This window comes from Hemicordylus capensis, chromosome 3 (assembly GCF_027244095.1).
Source record: "Hemicordylus capensis ecotype Gifberg chromosome 3, rHemCap1.1.pri, whole genome shotgun sequence".
Taxonomy (NCBI): Eukaryota; Metazoa; Chordata; class Lepidosauria; order Squamata; family Cordylidae; genus Hemicordylus; species Hemicordylus capensis.
The window spans coordinates 237,113,337-237,130,977 of record NC_069659.1 but is presented as its reverse complement, the minus strand read 5'-3'; the positions used below and the strand labels follow the sequence as shown (position 1 = coordinate 237,130,977).

The window sequence follows — 17,641 nt, the reverse complement described above, 5'->3', positions numbered from 1 at the left end:
TTTCTACAATCGCTCTACAGTTGGGGCAGACACTGCAACACTGCCGATGGTTTTAGGAAGGCAAGTATAACCTATTTACCTGCCAGGCATTTTGTAGTCTCTGATTAGTGGAAATAACAGGTGTTCAACAAAGTTTCATAAACAAATTTTGATTGCTGCTTTATCTGGTCTTATCCTGATTTGGATGTATTTGAATTTTCAAAAATATTTAGTATGATTTCAGGAGTTTATTCAACCACAGGAAAAAACATTTCTTTAATTATCTTTATTCTGGCTACAAAAGCACAGTATATTTGCCGATTGTAGCAATCAGCCCCTTCCTTACCCTAAAGAGTGAACTGGAAGGGAACCCTGTCTTGTCTGTCAGGCAGTGACCTCTAGGGATCAGCCACTCAGCACACAATGACCAGGACTTAAGAGGGCCTGGTAGCAGGAAGTGAAGGGATCCTTTGTTCTCTCAACTGGAGCCAGGTAGGGGAAGCAACAGGTTGGCTGCCCAAGTCATGGCAGCAACCAGGAACTCTGCAGGGACCTGAAGTCTCTACCATGGTTTTGGTGAGTTCAGGGAAGAAGCCAGGGCTTGGCTTTGGAGAAGGGTTTAGCCAGGGAACCATGTGTTAGGTTGATGGCATCAGATTTCTTTATTTTAGTGCTTTGCAGATCCTTACAACTGGTCTATTGTGTTTTATTTTGTAATGTAACTTTCTAAGAAACCCTAGCCTGAACCCTTTTATCCAATTAGGGCTCTGTATAAGTCTCTGTACCTTGGTAAAGGTGCTTTTAAAGGTTCCTTACAACTGAGGATGCTTTTTTCTTTTGTATTTTATTGCATTTATGTTCTATGCAACTGAGTAACCAAGATCTTTAAAGTGTGCCACTCCAAATACCAGAGTGTTCTTTGGAAGTACTCTTGTAAAGTACTGAATGTTTGCTGTTACCTGTAACTGAAGCTGAGAAACACAGAGAGCCTCAGACTGAAACAGTCTGTAGTATTTTGAATAAAGGTCATTTTTCTTTTTGGTTCTTTACAATTTTAACCAGCCTCTTTGAGTGGATTTTTAACTCAGGGAAGTGGGGGCTGGAAAGGGGTCTTACTCTGGTGTAAACATGCCTCAAGTTTGACTGCTCAGCAGCACACTACCAAGTTTTTCTCCTCACGCGTAGGCTATACGTGGGAGGTTTTTGTATTTTCCCATTTGGTAAAAGAGGGTTTTCCTGGAATTATGCCCACACCAGGGAGGGATTAAACCCTGTTAAAAAGTGGGTGTGGTGACAGAGAGAGACAGTCTTTGTTGAGCAGATATGGAGGGAATGAATCAGCAATTTTCTTTCCTCCACATGGACTTGCTTTGAGACAAAGGCTGGGCTTAAATCTGCCATTTGCTAGTCGCTATTCATTACACCAACTAAAACCCCAATTCCACAAAATACCATATCATGTGACTAAATTGAAGTACAGTAAAGTAAAGTTGTGTCGTCGAGTTGGTGTCGACTCGTAGTGATCACAGAGCCATGTGGTTTTCTTGGTAGAATACAGGAAGGGTTTACCATTGCCATCTCCCATGCGGTATGAGATGATACATTTCAGCATCTTCCTGTATCACTGGACTTAATACAGTTGTAAGAGGGCTTTCAAGTTAGGCATTTTTAACCAACTACAGTGATATAGGAAGATGCTGAAAGGCATCATCTCATACTGTGCAGGAGATAGCAATGGGAAATCCCTCCTGTATTCTACCAAAGACAACCACAGGGCTCTGTGGTCACCAGGAGTCGACACTGACTCAACGGCACACTTTACTTTACCTAAATCAGAGCCTAGGGATCTGCAGAAATATGCTGCATCCTATAAGATATATAGAACAAGAAGATGTTCAAAAAAATTTGTTTTCTAGACAAAGTTTGAACTAATTTGCCTCTCTCAGTAATGGTGGGCCCACTTTAACAAAAATCAAACAGAAGATTGCTGTTCTTACAATAGTTTGTCCATCAGAGGCAAGTTCCTTTGGTGTAAAGGGATCCCATGAATCACCATCAAACCATTCAAATTGTGTTGTGGACCACTGTTTGTTCCTTGAGAAAGATTTGCCTGCAGATCACAAGAAAATAAGATTTACCCTTAGCATTTACACATACTCATTTTGAAATATTATTCCTACTACATGATGGGAAATACTTTCAAAAAATGTTATACAGCCTCCTATTGTTCCAAGTAACATTTAACAGCCCATGGAATTATCTTACACAACACTTTAAAAAATGTGTAATGTCATAGTATATGCTGTTAATTATATAATACAGTTTCACAACCAAGACTCTAAATTACATAAAGCAATTATTATTTAAGTTTAAAATAATTTAATCGTGATTAACCATTCTTAGTCCCAATTTAAAGTCTATACTTTGCCTGAGTAATACAAAACACCCACCTAAGTCCTAAACACATTTGAACAGAGATCTGACAGACCAATTTCAGTGGAAATTACTTCCAACTATGCATGCTTAAATCATTGCATTTATATTAAATTCCCAATGCATTACACTGAAGCAAACATTAGGAATTCAGAAGGGGCATTTGTTATACCTTCTACTCATCAACTTATGCCTAGATACATTCTTAGTCACCTGACTCACCTAGAAAGCTAGTGTCAACAATGCAACTGGATTTACAATATGGATTTACAATATCCTCAATGCAGGGGAGGCTCTTCACTGAGGGCAAAGTGGGCGTGCCCTCCCAAAATATCAATGCCACCACCATTTTTGGTAACTCACTGCCTCCACGTGTGTGGCTGCCCTCTACACTTCCCTCCCTGCAGCTTGCCTGCCCAGCAATGTTTACATAGAGTGGGTGCTGGTAGCAGGCTCCTATTGACAAGGCTGAACAGTGTTCCCCCCTTCATTTAAATATTAATGAAGCAGCAGCTAATGAAAAGGCCTGTCTTTGTTTTCATAAAGTGGGCAGAGCTTGAAATGACTTGATAGGAGGCACCATGTGGATTGACTACCCTATCAGCCAATCAGAGTGGCCAGAGGGGAGGGCTGTCTATTTTGAGAGAGGCAAGGCAAAAAGGGCAGGAATCGCCATCAGTGCTTGTAAGAACAGCTCCTCCTGCATTGTGTGAGGAATGGACTTGAAAATAAGATGTTCAGTTCAGCAAAGAAACAAACTCCATTGTTAATATAGGACTGGACAACATTTGACTGGGGGTGCGGTGAGTTTATTTGTTGTACCTTTGGAATTTGCTTCCCTGTCTGCCCTGAATTAACTTCAACTTGTTTATGTCTCCTGGTTTTGTAGTTTTTATAACTGCAAATACAGTATTTAACATTTAGCAACTGTTGGTCTTGAGGATTCCTACTTTTCCTAATTAATTTGTAGTAAATCTTTCAATCTGTTAGCCCAAATTTGATAGTTCCCTTCTGAAGACTAGAGGAATGCTTTCCCCCTTTGAGTTGAATATTGTTCTCTCTTGCCTCCTTAAAGTTCAGTTCTGTTTATTCAGACATTATTAAAGTATTCTGCATTTGAATTAAAAAGGGACCACCCACCTATTTTGTCTACCTCCCACAGTAGATCTCAAACTGATGGAGGCTTGTTAAAGAGAGATGGAGAGTAATTTGGCTAGTGAATGAGAGGGTTATGTGGTGGGTTGTGCTATGGTGATCATATTCCAAAAGAGAATGGACCACACATTTAAACCAGTTTGAAACAGCTTTCATCATTTTGGGCCTCCCGACCCTCCAAAAAAACCAATGGGAACTGCAATTTTGTGCAAATGCTGAGAAGCCTTTATTAGAACCCTTTCATCAAAGAACTGCAGCTCCCAGCGCCTGGGTGCTGAGGGACCATGATGATTAAGCAGGTTTGAATCTGGCTTAAAATGTGTAGTGTAGACACGCCCTTAAGACTTGGGGAAACTGAACCTGTGGAACATTGGTTTTTATCAAAGATCTTAAAGGATCTGGAATGCCTCTTCTTTTTGGAACAGTGTTCCTCTTCCAATTTGTGCAAATAATGTATGTGTGTGTTTTGTCTTTAGACTTTTATTTTATTCCATGAGCTGGTTGTTATTGTGAAGGGCATGTTGCTAATATACAGTGTGTTGGAAATAAAAATACCTAATAAGGTCATTTCTGAAATATCCCTGCATTGGTTTTGAGGTGTTTCCCATCTCAACTTGTTCTCAAGGTTCCTACAACCCCTCAAAACAACCTTTCAGGGAGCTGATGGGAAGAGAGGTGGAGGAGTTTTTTGGCATCCACTTCTATGTGCCCAAGCCACCTAATGGCACGGCAAGGAAGTAATTTGCCTAGGGAGCAAGAGGTTGCTGGTTCAAATCCCCGCTGGTATTTTCCCCAGAGTAAAGGAAACTCCTATATCGGGCAGCAGCAATATAGGAAGATGCTAAAAGGCATCATCTCATACTGTGCGGGAGGCGGCAATGGTAATCCCCTCCTGTATTCTTTCAAAGAAAACCACATGGCTCTGTGGCTGCCAGGAATCGACACCGACTTGACGGTACAACTTTACCTTTAGTTTCTATATGCCCATGGCAGTTAGTGGGTTTTTTGTTTGTTTGTTTTTTGCTTCACCTCTGCCTGGTGCCCACCCAGTCCCAGGAGTCACCAACCACCACTGCCTCAATGTCTTTCACAACCACCATTTTTCTCAAGTCAGGGAAAGAGGCTAATTTGCTCATGCCTTCACAACAGGAAATGCCTAACAAGCATGAGGTTGCCGGTTTGACTCCCCACTGGTACATTTCCCAGACTATGGGAAACACCTATATCGGGAAGCAGCAATATAGTAAGATGCTGAAAGGCATCATCTTATACTGCGCAGGAGATGGCAATGGTAAACCCCTCCTGTATTCTACCAAAGAAAAACCACAGGGCTCTGTGGGCGCCAGGAGTCGAAATTGACTCAATAGCACACTTTGCCTTTTCCCCATGTCTGGAGGATTTATATCACTCTTTTAAAAAATATTTTCCCCAACTCTGTAAAAACTCTCTGAAGCAACTTCTGTACTAAGTAGTATGGCACTTATACAGTGCTTCCTTTATCTTGCCCTAACCACCTCCAGTTACAGTTCCAATGAAATCAATAGCTACTTTCAGGTAATGGCTGGGATCCAAATAGGTCTGTGTATATGCAACTGATTTTGTTTTAGAGGGTCCTCTAACTTTCAGAAGTGGGTTTTCTGGAGAGAAAACCAGGCTATAGTAGGAAGTGGAGTCTGAAAAGCCCTGCTGTGTACACACTCCTTCAGAACCCAAGCAATGTGTTTTGTACTGGGCTGCTAATCTATAATCCAAAGAAAACAATGTAAGTTTAATGCTCACTAAAATTTATCAATTTTTTTAATAATCCCAACTGCTTCCTTAACATAAGGAGAAATTCAAGAAAGGCTGTGACCCAAAACTGACTCAGTTTGAAATAGGTTCTGCTGAAACTAGTGAACCTTTACTTCCAGGTAGAAGAGTGCAGGATCAAGCTACTAACATTCTCCTGTTGTTCTGCCTAATCTGGAAAAATGCCAGAAAATCCACCCACTGCAATGACACTCACAGGAAAAAGAAAAGAGCTATAACCCTAGTCTCTCATACATACTTCTGGCGTTTTTCTCTTCTTTTTGGTTTTGCGGCCACATCTGTGTTTTGAGAACTATGCATACAATAAGGTATATGTGAGGAAGACATAGGATTTATACAGGGAAGTGGATGGGAAAGAAATTAAAAAGTGGGAGGGGGGGAGAAAGAGACCAAGTTAAAACAGACCAAATATTGATTGAGCCTCAGGTATTCATCACTATTGTGGGCATTTAGTCACATAGAGAACAGTTAAAAAAACAGGTTGCTTACCTGTAACACAGGGATCCTCAACGTTGGGCCCCCAGATGTTAGTGGACTTCAACTCCCATAATCCCAAGCCCCAGTGGCCTTTGGTTGGGGATTATGGGAGTTGAAGTCCAATAACATCTGGGGGCCCAACGTCGAGGATCCCTGCTGTAACAGATGATCTGGTAGCGGTTCCATACATTCATAAGTAGTGGGTTCTGTGCCTGCGCAGATCAGCTTTGGGAAGAATTCGTTAGCTCCTCGCGACACCAACCGCCCACTGCACGTGACTGCAGTGCCCTCTAGCAGCAGTTAGGCATCTCCATATTCAGTTTCTTGAAGGCCGACACAGCAGCCAGGTCCTGACGGCAGAGTGGTAAGTTCATTATATCCAGTAGCTTGCAATTGTCGCAGCGGGGATGGACAGGCGGGTTTTATGAATGTATGGAACCACTACCAGATCATCTGTTACAGGTAAGCAACCTGTTTATCTGGTTAGTGGTTCCAACATTCATGAGTAGTGGGTGAATTACGAGCTACCCAGATGGAGGCGGGTAAGCATTGCAAGCCATTGTAACACCCTCTTGAGGACCGCCCGTCCTAATTCAGCAGCCTTAGCCGTGCTTAGATCTATGGCATAGTGTTTTACAAATGTCTGGTGAGACGACCTAAGTTGCTGCTGTGCAGATATCCGGGAAATGAATGCCGGACAGATGAGCCGCAGATGTGGCGTAAGCCCTAGTGGAATGTGCCCAAATTGACGTCGGAAGGGTGACACCTTGTTGGTCATATGCCAATTTGATCAATTCCACCAGCCAGAAAGACAATTTCTGTCAAGTAGGCGAATACCCTTTACACTTGCCCTGCAAGACAACAAACAACTGAGGTGTCCTTCGAAAGTCCTTTGTGGCCCTTTAGTAGAAGAGAAGGGCTCGCTCGATGAACATCCAACGAATGCATTGCCCGCTCAAGTGCGGACGTAGGGTTTCTGAAAAAGGTAGGCAACACAATTTCAGTATTAAGGTGAAACTCCGTAACAATCTTTGGATGGAACTCGGGATCTAAGCGCATGATGACCCGCTCTAGATAACTCCTCGTATAAGGCTCATCAATGCGGCGTGCACGCAGCTCACTTACCCATCTGGCCGTGGCGATGGCCACCAAGAAGAGTGTCTTCAGGGTTAAAAGTTTCATCGATGCAGATGCCAAAGCTTCAAAGGGTGGTTCTGTCAGTGACGAGAGCACCAAGGAGAGGCTCCACTTTTCAGTTGGCGGGCGAACCGGTGGGTACAAATTATTGATGCCTCTCAGGAAATCCTTACACCTCGGATGGGTGAAGACCGTCTTTCCATCCCACCCATCATGTTGCGCTGATATAGCTGCCATATGCACCTTAATCGAGACATTTGCTAGGCCGCTCTGCTTCAGAGTTGTTAGGTATAGAAGAACGGCTTTCAGGCTTGCTTCCTTGGGGTCATAGGCCTTAGAGGCAGCATGCGTTGCAAACCTGCACCACTTTCCTCGGTAGCTGTGCCTTGTCGATAGCTTATGGATGTTTAGGAGAATCCTCCTTAGTAGCCGATCCTCCACGCTGTGAAAATCAGCTTGGGCAAGTTGGGGTGCATCATTTCTCCTTGGTCCTGAGTTATCAGATCTGCCCACTGTGGCAACCTCCTGTATCTGCTCTGGGACAGTCTGAGTAGCTGCGTGTACCAAGGCTGCCTTGGCCACCACGAAGCAATAACTATCACCTGAGTCTTGTCTTGTAGAAGCTTGGCTACCACCCGGGGCAGCAATGGAGTTGGAGGATAGGCGTAAAACAGTTGTTGCTTCCACTGATACTGAAATGCGTCCCCTTTTGAATCTCGGCCGATTCCCATCCTGGAGCAATAGTGGTCGCATTTGCTGTACGTTGCGAATCGACCAGCCTTTGGTCTGCCCCAAGCCTGGAATAACTGTTCCATTATCACTGGATTTAACTCCCACTCGTGCTGGTCCAGCACTAGTTCTCTGCTCAAAGAGTCCACAAAAACATTCATGGTGCCCTTGATATGAATGGCAATGGGACAGATTCTGCGTGCAATGCACGAATTCCATAACTGTAGACTGAGGCTGCACAATGACCTGGATACCGTCCTGCCCTGCTTGTTGACATACGCAATGGCTGTTGTATTGTCCATCTGCAGCAGGACGGTTTGCCCGACGGGTTTCTCTTGGAAGACAATCAAGGCCTTGTACACAGCCAGAAGTTTTAGAAAGTTGATATGCAGAAGTCTCTCTTTTGGCGTCTATCGACCCTGAACCTTGTGGTGCGGCAGATGTGCACCCCAGCCCTGCAGCGAAGCGTCTGAGGTTACCATGGCGGATGGTTTCAGCGACTGGAACTGCACGCCGTTGAGCATGTTTGACTCCATCGTCCACCACGTCAGCGAGGCAAGCACCCTGCCTGGAAGTGTCAGCCGTTTAGATTGTGGATCCAGCCTTGGCCTGTAAGCTCCCAGAAACCAGAGCTGCAGTTTGCGCATGCTAAGTCTTGCATACAAAACTGTGGTGGTGCAGGATGTCATCAGGCCGAGAATCACCTGTATAGTCCTTGCCCTCTGTACCGGATTCCTCTGACACAAGAGGATGAGTGCCTGTAGGCGTGAAAACCGTTCTCTCAGTAGAAAAGCCCTCTGGGCTGTCATGTCTAACACTGCCCCGATATATTGAAGGTGTTTCGCTGGCTGTAAAAAGGACTTTTCTCAATTGATGTTCACGCCCAGATCGTCCAACAGGGTCGTTACCATGTGCACATGTTCCAGCAGTTGTTCCCACGTACCTGCCGTCAGCAGCCAGTCATCCAAATATGGATAAATGGACAGTCCTTTTGTTCTGAGATAGGCTATTATCACCACAACACAGTTCGTGAACACCCACGGGGCGGTTACCAAGCTGAAAGGTAGCACATTGTATTGATAAATTTCGCTCCCCATGGTGAAGTGGAGAAATTCGCGATGGTTCTCCTGAATGCCTATATGAAAGTAAGCATCCTTCAAGTTGAGTGTTCCAATCCAATTCTTCCCATGGAGGAGAGGAAGGATGGCTTGCAACGTTGTCATCCTGAATTTCTGTACCTCGATGTATTGATTTAGGCCCCGGAGAGCCAAAATTGGTCTTAAGCCCCCATCGCGTTTGGGGATTTGGAAGTAATGAGAATAAAAACCCGACTGGCTGAGAGCCCACTGAACCGGAGATATTGCCCCTTTCTTCAAAAGCTTCTCCACCTCCTCCCTCAGGACAGGGGTTTTCAGAGTGTACTTCACGCCCAGAAACGGAGGATACTCCTCGAACTTTAGCGCATAGCCTATTGTCACTATGCGCAAGACCCACCGGTCTGATGTTACATGGTGCCAATCTTGAGCATGGCTTGCCAGTTTGATGGTAACTCTGGCATAGTTCAAGGAGATGGTGTTCCTTGCTTTAATGTTGGTCAGGTTGCTTTGAGGAGGCGAGTTGTAAGTTGGCAGTGGGCTCGCCTTTGGATCAAAGCTGCTGCTTTGATTGCGGTGTTCTCTTGGTTTGGCCAGACTGATTGGTTCTGTTCTTGGGATAATAAGGGCGCTTGTTACTGTTTCCAAACCGTTGGTAAGGCCATCTGAAGTCCCGTTTTTCGGACTGTCGGTAACTGCCCTGGCGCCTCTGATACTGATTGTACTGAGTATATGGGCGGTATCTTTTTGTATATCGTGGGTTGGTAAAAGATCGCACGGTGTTCTGCGATTTCTTCTATTGCTCCATATTTTCATCCATCTTGTCTGAAAACAAGCCTGCACCATCAAATGGAAGAGTCTCAATCCTATCCCTCATATCCTGCTGTAAACCTGTAGCTCGCAGCCAGGCATGCCTTCTCAGAATAAGGAACGATGTCAATGTCCGGGATTCTGACTCAGCTAAGTGCTTTGCGTTAGCCAATTGCTGACGGGTAGCCGCAGTAGATTTCGTGAATACAGCCTCAAATCTTTTCATACTCTCCAGGATCTAGCTGGATGAACGCTGATCGTACAGTGCCTCCCATAGGGAATGCGTATATCTTGCCTGACAAGCCACATAGCTGGCAATTTTGATAGACAAACACGCCGTCGAGTAGGTGCGCCTTCCCAGAACATCCAACTTACAGCCTTCCTTGTCTGCAGGTGTGGTGTGACGTTTGCCGCCCTTAGATGTCATTGCACAATCAACTACTAATGAATTCGGAGCAGAGTGATGCACCAAATATGCATTCTCCTCCTCCTGGACACGATAAAGCGCCTCCAAACTTTTCAAGGTTGGCGCCGAAGTCTGGAATACTTACCAAGCCGATTTTGCTGCCCTGGTGATATGAGGCAGCATAGGGAAGTACACCAGTTTCAAACCAGAAGCCACTCTCATCATGTTGTAGACAGGGTCCTCTAAGTCACTGGTTTTCTCTTTCAGGGTCAGGCCTAAGACCTGAGGCATTTCTGCCACTTGCTGATGATAGCCCTTCATTGGGCGACACCGATGGAACTACCGCAACATTAGAATCTGGATCTGGGAGAGCAGGTGCCTCTGGGTCGTCCAGATCCGGAGTTGAGTCAGAGGTGTAATCATCCTCTATATCATCATCTTCACCCTCATGAGATGAAACAGGTGAGTTCCCAACACCCATCGAGGTCATACGCACAGGTACATGAGAATGCGTTGTCTGAGTCGCTGCTTGGTGCAGGGTGGAAGTAGGAACCTGTGGCACATTAGCTTGTAGGGAAACTGAGCGCTGACGCGGTAAAGGGACCGATGCTTGAACAGCCATCTCTATGCATTGCACTGGCATTAAAGCCGCTTACACAGACGTCTCTTTAATAACCCTCGGGGTCTGTTCCCTTTCACGTAACCATTCTCTAAATAATGCATAGTCTGCACCAGGTATTCTCACTGTGTCACCCCAACCACCACTGGGTAAGAGACCTGAGATCGGTGTCCCCTTTGCCGATAATGAAGGTGTTTTTGGTATTTGTCCAGGGAGGTAGTCACCCACCTGAAAACCTGTAAAGGTGCCTGTCGAGGGTGTACTTTCCTCAGAGTTTAGCATGCGGGTTAGTCTGTTAGCCCCCTGCTCGCCTGCCTCTGGTGTGGCTGGGGATGGCACTGGCAAAACCTGGGCCACCGACGCCGGCTCATCCTCGATGTCGAGGTGCTCAAGCTCGATGTCAGGGTCAGCGTCGAGTTCTATGTCCACAATCACTGCGACTGTCGATTCCGACGCAGCTATTAATGCCGAAGCCATCGACGTCGACAGGTGAGCTGTGGGTACGGTCTCGTGTCTACATCGTGTCTCAGGACTTGAAGCTTGCCTCTCAGACTCCAACCTGGATTCCTTCGATGTCGACTGTTCACAATGTTGACTGCTTCGCGACCGATGCCCAGGAGTCAGAGGAGACTGATAGGGCTTCGGAGCTGGAGACAAAGATGCCCCTCGACGTCAAGGAATCACATAATCCTGTAGCCCCGAAGGCGAAGGGGTATGCTCCGGAACTTGGTCATGATGTCTGTGCTTCTTATGGGCACAAACGTGCCCGGAAGCGTCACTCTTGTGTTTTCTCTTTAGGCCAGACCGACGATCCTCTCGTCGTTTGAATGTCGACGAGGGTTCAGTTCCCAAGGCACTCGACGTCATGGCCCTCGATGCCGAAGCGGCCGATGTCGACGAGCTCCCTTTCGACTTCCCCAGACCTTTAGTCTGTGCTTTGGCACAGGACCCGGTGCCGTAGTCTTCTGAGCAGCCTTAGGCAACAATGCATCCTCCATCAAATAGACTTTAAACCGTGCTGCCCGATTTTTAAGAGTCTGTTTGTTGAATGTAACGCAGACCGAGCAAGAAGCCGTATCGTGCGCTTCCCCTAGGCAAAACAAACAGAGGGTATGGCCATCTGTTGAGGGCATCTTCCGCCGGCAATCAGTACAATGTTAAAAAGTTGTCTTGCTGGGATTACTCGCCTTACTCACGCCGCTCATCTTAGAAATCAGTAGCTGTTCCATTCCATGGTTGTAGGGGGAAGTCTGAGATCACGGTCGAATCAATTGGATAAAGAAAACATGTCGTCAAGTCCGTTCCAGAAGGTCAAAACCGTATCAATTTAAAACCAAACCAAGAGGAAATCCGTAAGAATACTCCAAGTCCATTTTCCAAAGTCCAAAAAGCCGTAAAACGAATAACAAACTTTTCACGAGGAGCAAACAGTCTCCGAGTACTGATCGCTATGGTGGCCAGAAAGAAACTGAATATGGAGACGCCTAACTGCTGCTAGAGAGTACTACAGTCACGTGCAGTGGGCGGTTGGTGTCGCGAGGAGTTAACGAATTCTTCCCAAAGCTGATCTGTGCAGGCGCAGAACCCACTATTTATGAATGTTGGAACCACTAACCAGATCAGAAGTAATTAACTGAAATGCGTTGTACTTCAAGTCAGAGAAATCAGGTTTTTCTCTGTGGAATAAAGCTTGAGTTAATATCAGAGCATCAAAATGTAGCTCTAAATAGGAAATCCTACATCAGTGTTCCAACTCTGTATACTTCAAGCTCCTCAAAAGGAGAACAACTTGCAACAGGAAGAAACAGTAGACAGAATTCTAAAAAGTTGTGATAGTATATGATAAAATGAAGGTATTATACTGACATTTAATAATCAAGCCCCACAGCTTCTAATTTGCAGACAAGAGATCACCACAAATGTTTGTCTAGATGCAATCTCATCCTGACACAAATCACTTTGATTCTCACGCTTACCTGATTTGATGTGATGGAGGGCATCTTGGTTTGTGGCATTCGAGGTAACACCAATGGCAAAGGTTCAAACTGCATAAAAGGGCTTCCTGAATCTGTTCGGTTTGTTTCTACAGTTATGACATTCTTCTCTTCATCTACCAAAACCAGGACACATATCATCAGCATGCATTATTAAAAATAGGTTGCTCACCTGTAACCAATGATCAGGTAGTGAACCATTGCAGTCCTAAGAATGGGTTCTGTGCCTGTGCGGGACAATTTGGGCAGAACTGACTAGCTCCTCGAAGCGCTTAGCCCTGTCCCTTGCACGTGGTGCATCCCTTCAGTTTGGGTGGGCTAGCATTTCCACCTCAGTTCCTGGAGGACCGACATTGAGATCCCAACATTGTATTGCAGCAGTATATATCTCCACAATAAGTAGTGCACTTTCCTCACTAGGAATGTTCGAGGGGGGTTCGGTTCTACGTCAAACTGGTTTGGTTTGATGGTTCCGGGGTCAAACCGAACCCCCCCCCCATTTTTTTTAACTTTAGCCCCTTCGGGGGGCTTTCTCTAGGCCGCGGGAGGGATCCACGCAGTTTCCCCCTCCTCCCGCCAGCCTCAGTCAGCACCACTGCAGCCCATTTTACCGGCTTTCTTGTCCCATTTGGGCCTCCATATGTTGGTGCGGCCATTTTCTCTGCTGCCGCACATGTGCAAATGGCCTCTGTGAGGTCTAGCATGGCCCAGGGCCTCACAGAGGCCATTTGCGCATGCACAGTGGCCATTTTTTAAATGGTGGGCAGAAATAGCAGCCAAGTGAACCTTGATGGAAACATTGGCCTGGTTACTTTGCTTCAGAGATGTAAGGAAGAGCAAGACTTCCTGGAAAGTGGCAGTGAGAGGAAGGAACCCTTTTCTTAGGCACAGTCCGAACAGTCTCCACTTGCTGTTATAGTTCACTCAAGTGGATTTCTTCTGGCTATTTAGAGAATTTCCATCAAGAGCCTATCCTCCATGAGGTCAAGTTCAGGGTTTTTAGGTTGGGATGGCATAGTCTTCCAATTTCTTGCAGAAGGTCTTTGTGTTGAGGCAGACACCTATGGTGACCCCTCAACAGTTTGAGTACCTGTTGAAACCATGGCTGCCAGGGCCACCACGAAGCAATCGAGGTGCAGTCTGCAGATTCCTGAAGGATTTTCACTAGTACCCTGTTCAGCAATGGGTAAGGTGGAAAGATGTATAGAAATTTTTGATCCCAATTGACATGGAAAGCATCTCCTCTGGAGCCATGGCTGATGCCTGCCTGCGAGCAGTACTGGGGGCACTTCTTGTTCATGAGTGTCGTGAACAGGTAGATTTCTGGTGTGTCGCAGGCCCAGAACAATGGATGGAGGTATTGAAGGTTGACCTCCCATTCGTGTTGGTTCAGATAGAGCGAGGACCTGCTGATATGGTCCGCCAAAATGTTGTCCACCCTTTTGATGTGGACGACTAGGCCCATCTGTCTTGGCATGGCCCAGTTCCAGATCTGGAGGCTGAGCATACTGAGTGCGCGGGAGACTGTTCCTCCCTGGCAATTCAAGTAAGTGATTGCTCTAATATTGTCTAGACTGTCTAGACTTTCCGGGGACCCCGGAAAACCAGTTGGTTGGCTTTGTCCACCATTGTAGGGATACAAGGACCTGTGGTGGGATTGTCACCAACATTTGTGCACTGTCCCCATTTGGATGAAGTGTGGAGAGAAACCATAGTTCGAGGTGAAGACATATCTTGGTGAAAAGCACAGTGGAGTTGCATGAAGCCATGAGTCCCAGCAGCTTTTGAACTTCATGGGAGCTCTGTGTGAGTTGGTCCATGAATGATGTTACTAATGCTTTGATGTGGAAGAAGCATTCCTCCAGTAGGAATGCCTTTGCAGCTATGCATCGAGGTCCACCCCTATGTAATCTATTCATTGGCTGGCTCCAACCTGGACTTCAACCAGTTGACCTGAATGCCCAGTTCTTTGAGTAAATTCAGGACCACTGAGATCTGCGAAGCTAACTCGCTCATTTGTCTGTTTGCCAAGAGCCAGTCGTCTGGGTAGGGAAAGATGGTTATGCCTTGCACCTGAAGGTGAGTGACAATCAGCCATGCACTTCGTAAAAACACGGGGTGCTGTTGCCAACCCGAAAGGTAGGACATTGCATTCAATGATGTGATGACCCACTGTGAACCTCAAGTATTGTCTGTGGTAGGGTTTGATCCCGATATGGGAATACGAATCCCAGAGATCCAATGTTGTGAACCATTCTGCTCTGCAGCGTCACCATGTAAAACTTGCAAATGTCCACATGACGGTTCAACCATCGCAAGTCCATTATTGGTCTCAGTCCCTCATCTCGCTTGGGGGCCTGGAAGTAGCCGGAGTAAAAACCCCACCTCTGATCTGTCCACCAAACAGGCGATATTGCCCCCTTGTTCAAAAGTGTTTGAACTTCATCAATCAATAACAGGGATGCAGGTGTGTACTTGATCCCGTTGAATGCTGGTAGGGTTTTGAACTCGATGGCATAGTCTGTCTGGACTATGCAAAGGACCCACCTATCTGATGTTATGTTGCAAAGGCATGACTTGCCAGCCTGATGTTGGGGGTGGCTAATTAGGAGCTTTGGAGTAAGCCTGATAGCTGAGACTCCTGAACAAAGTAAATCAGTGGACTGGCCACTTGATCAAAAGGTGCTGCTTGTTGGTGTCAGCAGGTTTAGTGCATTGAGCTTGAGAAGCCCTAGGCTTCTATTTAAAAGGGTTTCTCCTGAATGCTGATAAGCTTTACAGACGTTCCTCTTGTTAGTTTATTTGGAACCTGAATATTGCCATCAATTATATTGGCGCTAATGTGGCATAAAGGATTGAGATTGTGTTGAAAATGTTTTCGCAGTTGACTTTGATTTTTTTAATGGATTCCATAGTGGCATCCGTTGTCTCGCAAAATAGGCCCTTCCCATTGAAGGGCAGGATCTCAACCCTCTCCTTCATGTCAGGTTGAAGTGCGGATTACCTTAGCAGCCAGGCATGTCTTCTCAGTGTTATAGCTCCAGCCAGAGTTTTGGATTCAGTTTCTGCTAAGTGCTTAGCATTGGCCAAATGTTGGCATGTGAGTAGTATATCATTAGCCAAGAATTCTTAAGGCAAAAGGTCAGCCTGTTTGCTCAAAAAGATCAACCCAAAGGGAGTGCGGGTACCTAGGTGGCCAGATTTGGCTTTTAAAAAGCCAAATTCTGGCTTACGGCCCATTTGACCCATGAGTATACCCCTTAGGTTCTGGCAACCCTGGTGGGTACTTTGCAAAGCCAGCAGTATAACTGGTGGCTTTTACAGCCGGACAAGATGTTGAATAGATTTTATGTTCCAAGATGTCCAAATTGCGCCCTCCTTTATCTCCCGGAGTGGTGTGTCATCTGCCTGTTTTAGAAGATGAGGCACAACTGAGTTGGGGAAAGGATGTTTTAAGAGGAAATCATTCTCATCCAGCTGGATTCTGTATAGATTCTCCGGGTGTTTTGATGTTGGGGCTGAAGTTTGTAAAGTCTGCCAAGTGGATTTGGCAGCTGTAGAAATAACTAGTAACATGGGGAGCTGTACTTGTTGGTTTTTGGCCATAGAGTTGAGGAACTTATAAACCGGGTCCTCTACATCAAGGTCTTGTTTCTTTAGCTCCAATTCCAGAGCCAATACCATTTTGGAAATTTGGTGATAAGAGCGCATTTCTTCATTAGGTGAAACCTTATCTGAAGGCACCACCTTGAGAGGCGGATCCTCAGGGTGATCAGACGAGGTTGTGGTTGAAGTTGAAGAATCATAATCGTCTGTCAACACCACGGTGCATGGTGCAGTAGAGGCGGGAGCCTTCTTTTTAGACACCGTTTGAATGGCGGAGGAAATGGTAACAAGTGTAGTTTCCGTTGGCTGACTCTTGAGAGGTCGAGGTTGAACTATATTTGCTGTTTGCATAGAGATACAGGAAAGTGAGACCTGATGCTTCAGTATCGTCTATCTTTTGAATAGAAGAGGTAATTTGCATTGACATCAGAGTCCTAACCGGAGTAGGTATTGGGGTGACTTGCATTGATGTCAAGAGCAGCAATGTAATCGGGGTCGACAATTCTGAAGGAGGAGTGACTTGAGTAGCTGTCAGAACCATTGACAGTTGACGTCAAGCCTTCCAAAGTTTGTAATCCTGGTAGTCGGAAGGAAGACCAGGGGAATGAAAGCATGTAGCATCTCCTGTTGCTGCTTCGGTAAGTAAACCTTGCGAGTCACGTAATCTCTGGAGGCCCTCCAGATGTGTGGGCTGGTAGGCTGTGGTGTCTAGAGTCAACTCGTGGTTGGTTGAAAAGCTGGCGACATCAAAGCACCTGGAGTTTTTGGCCTTGACAGAGACATGCCATCATCTTCGGTATCAAGTCTGTGGCCCAAGAATCCATAGGAAGTGGTACTCAAAGGGAGTCCAACAGATTTAACAGTCATTGGGCATTGCCCAGTTCCAGACTAGCCTGCAAATCATCATCCTCGACATTGATACTGGAAAAAATCGGCAAAGGACGAGAGGCCTCAGCAATAGTGTGCGTTGCTGGCGAAGGTGTCTGCTTCTGTGTTGCTGCCGTCGAAAGAGTGCATTCTTGTTGTTGAGGGTGTCGACTTCAACGTTGAAGCAGAGGGTAAATCTCGGCATAGATCAGTCCCCACAATTAGGACATCAGGAGAAACAGGACTAGTCTGAGGAGTCCTGGTAGTCAACTGAAGTGTTGGGGAAGGAGAGCACAGGATGTAGCCTCAGCGGTAGTTTTTGAACTCTTTTCCCAGTGCTGCTTATGTGGAGGTACTCCTTCTGCTTTAGAGCTTCGATGTCAAGATTTATGTTTCTTGCGATGGCTCGACTTCGAAGGAGGCTTTGGTGCCTTAAATGCATCGACAGAAGTAGACGTAGAAGTCCAGGCCAAGGATTTAGACTGCACGGTGGCAGTCCTCCACTCCAGCTTAGATACCATGCTCG

The 17,641-nt window shown here is 45.9% G+C and overlaps 1 protein-coding gene across 14 annotated transcripts in view; it reads right to left on the bottom strand.

The window, feature by feature from the left end:
* Positions 1-17,641, bottom strand: part of FAM149B1 (family with sequence similarity 149 member B1) — a 56,515-nt gene that overhangs the window by 17,669 nt on the left and 21,205 nt on the right. For all 14 annotated transcript variants that reach the window (XM_053306166.1, XM_053306168.1, XM_053306178.1 and 11 more), the window contains 2 exons: positions 12,625-12,758; positions 1,977-2,089 (listed from right to left, as the gene is read on the bottom strand). In XM_053306166.1, the coding sequence (XP_053162141.1) occupies positions 1,977-2,089; positions 12,625-12,758 (247 nt within the window). The remainder of the gene's footprint in view (positions 1-1,976; positions 2,090-12,624; positions 12,759-17,641) is intronic.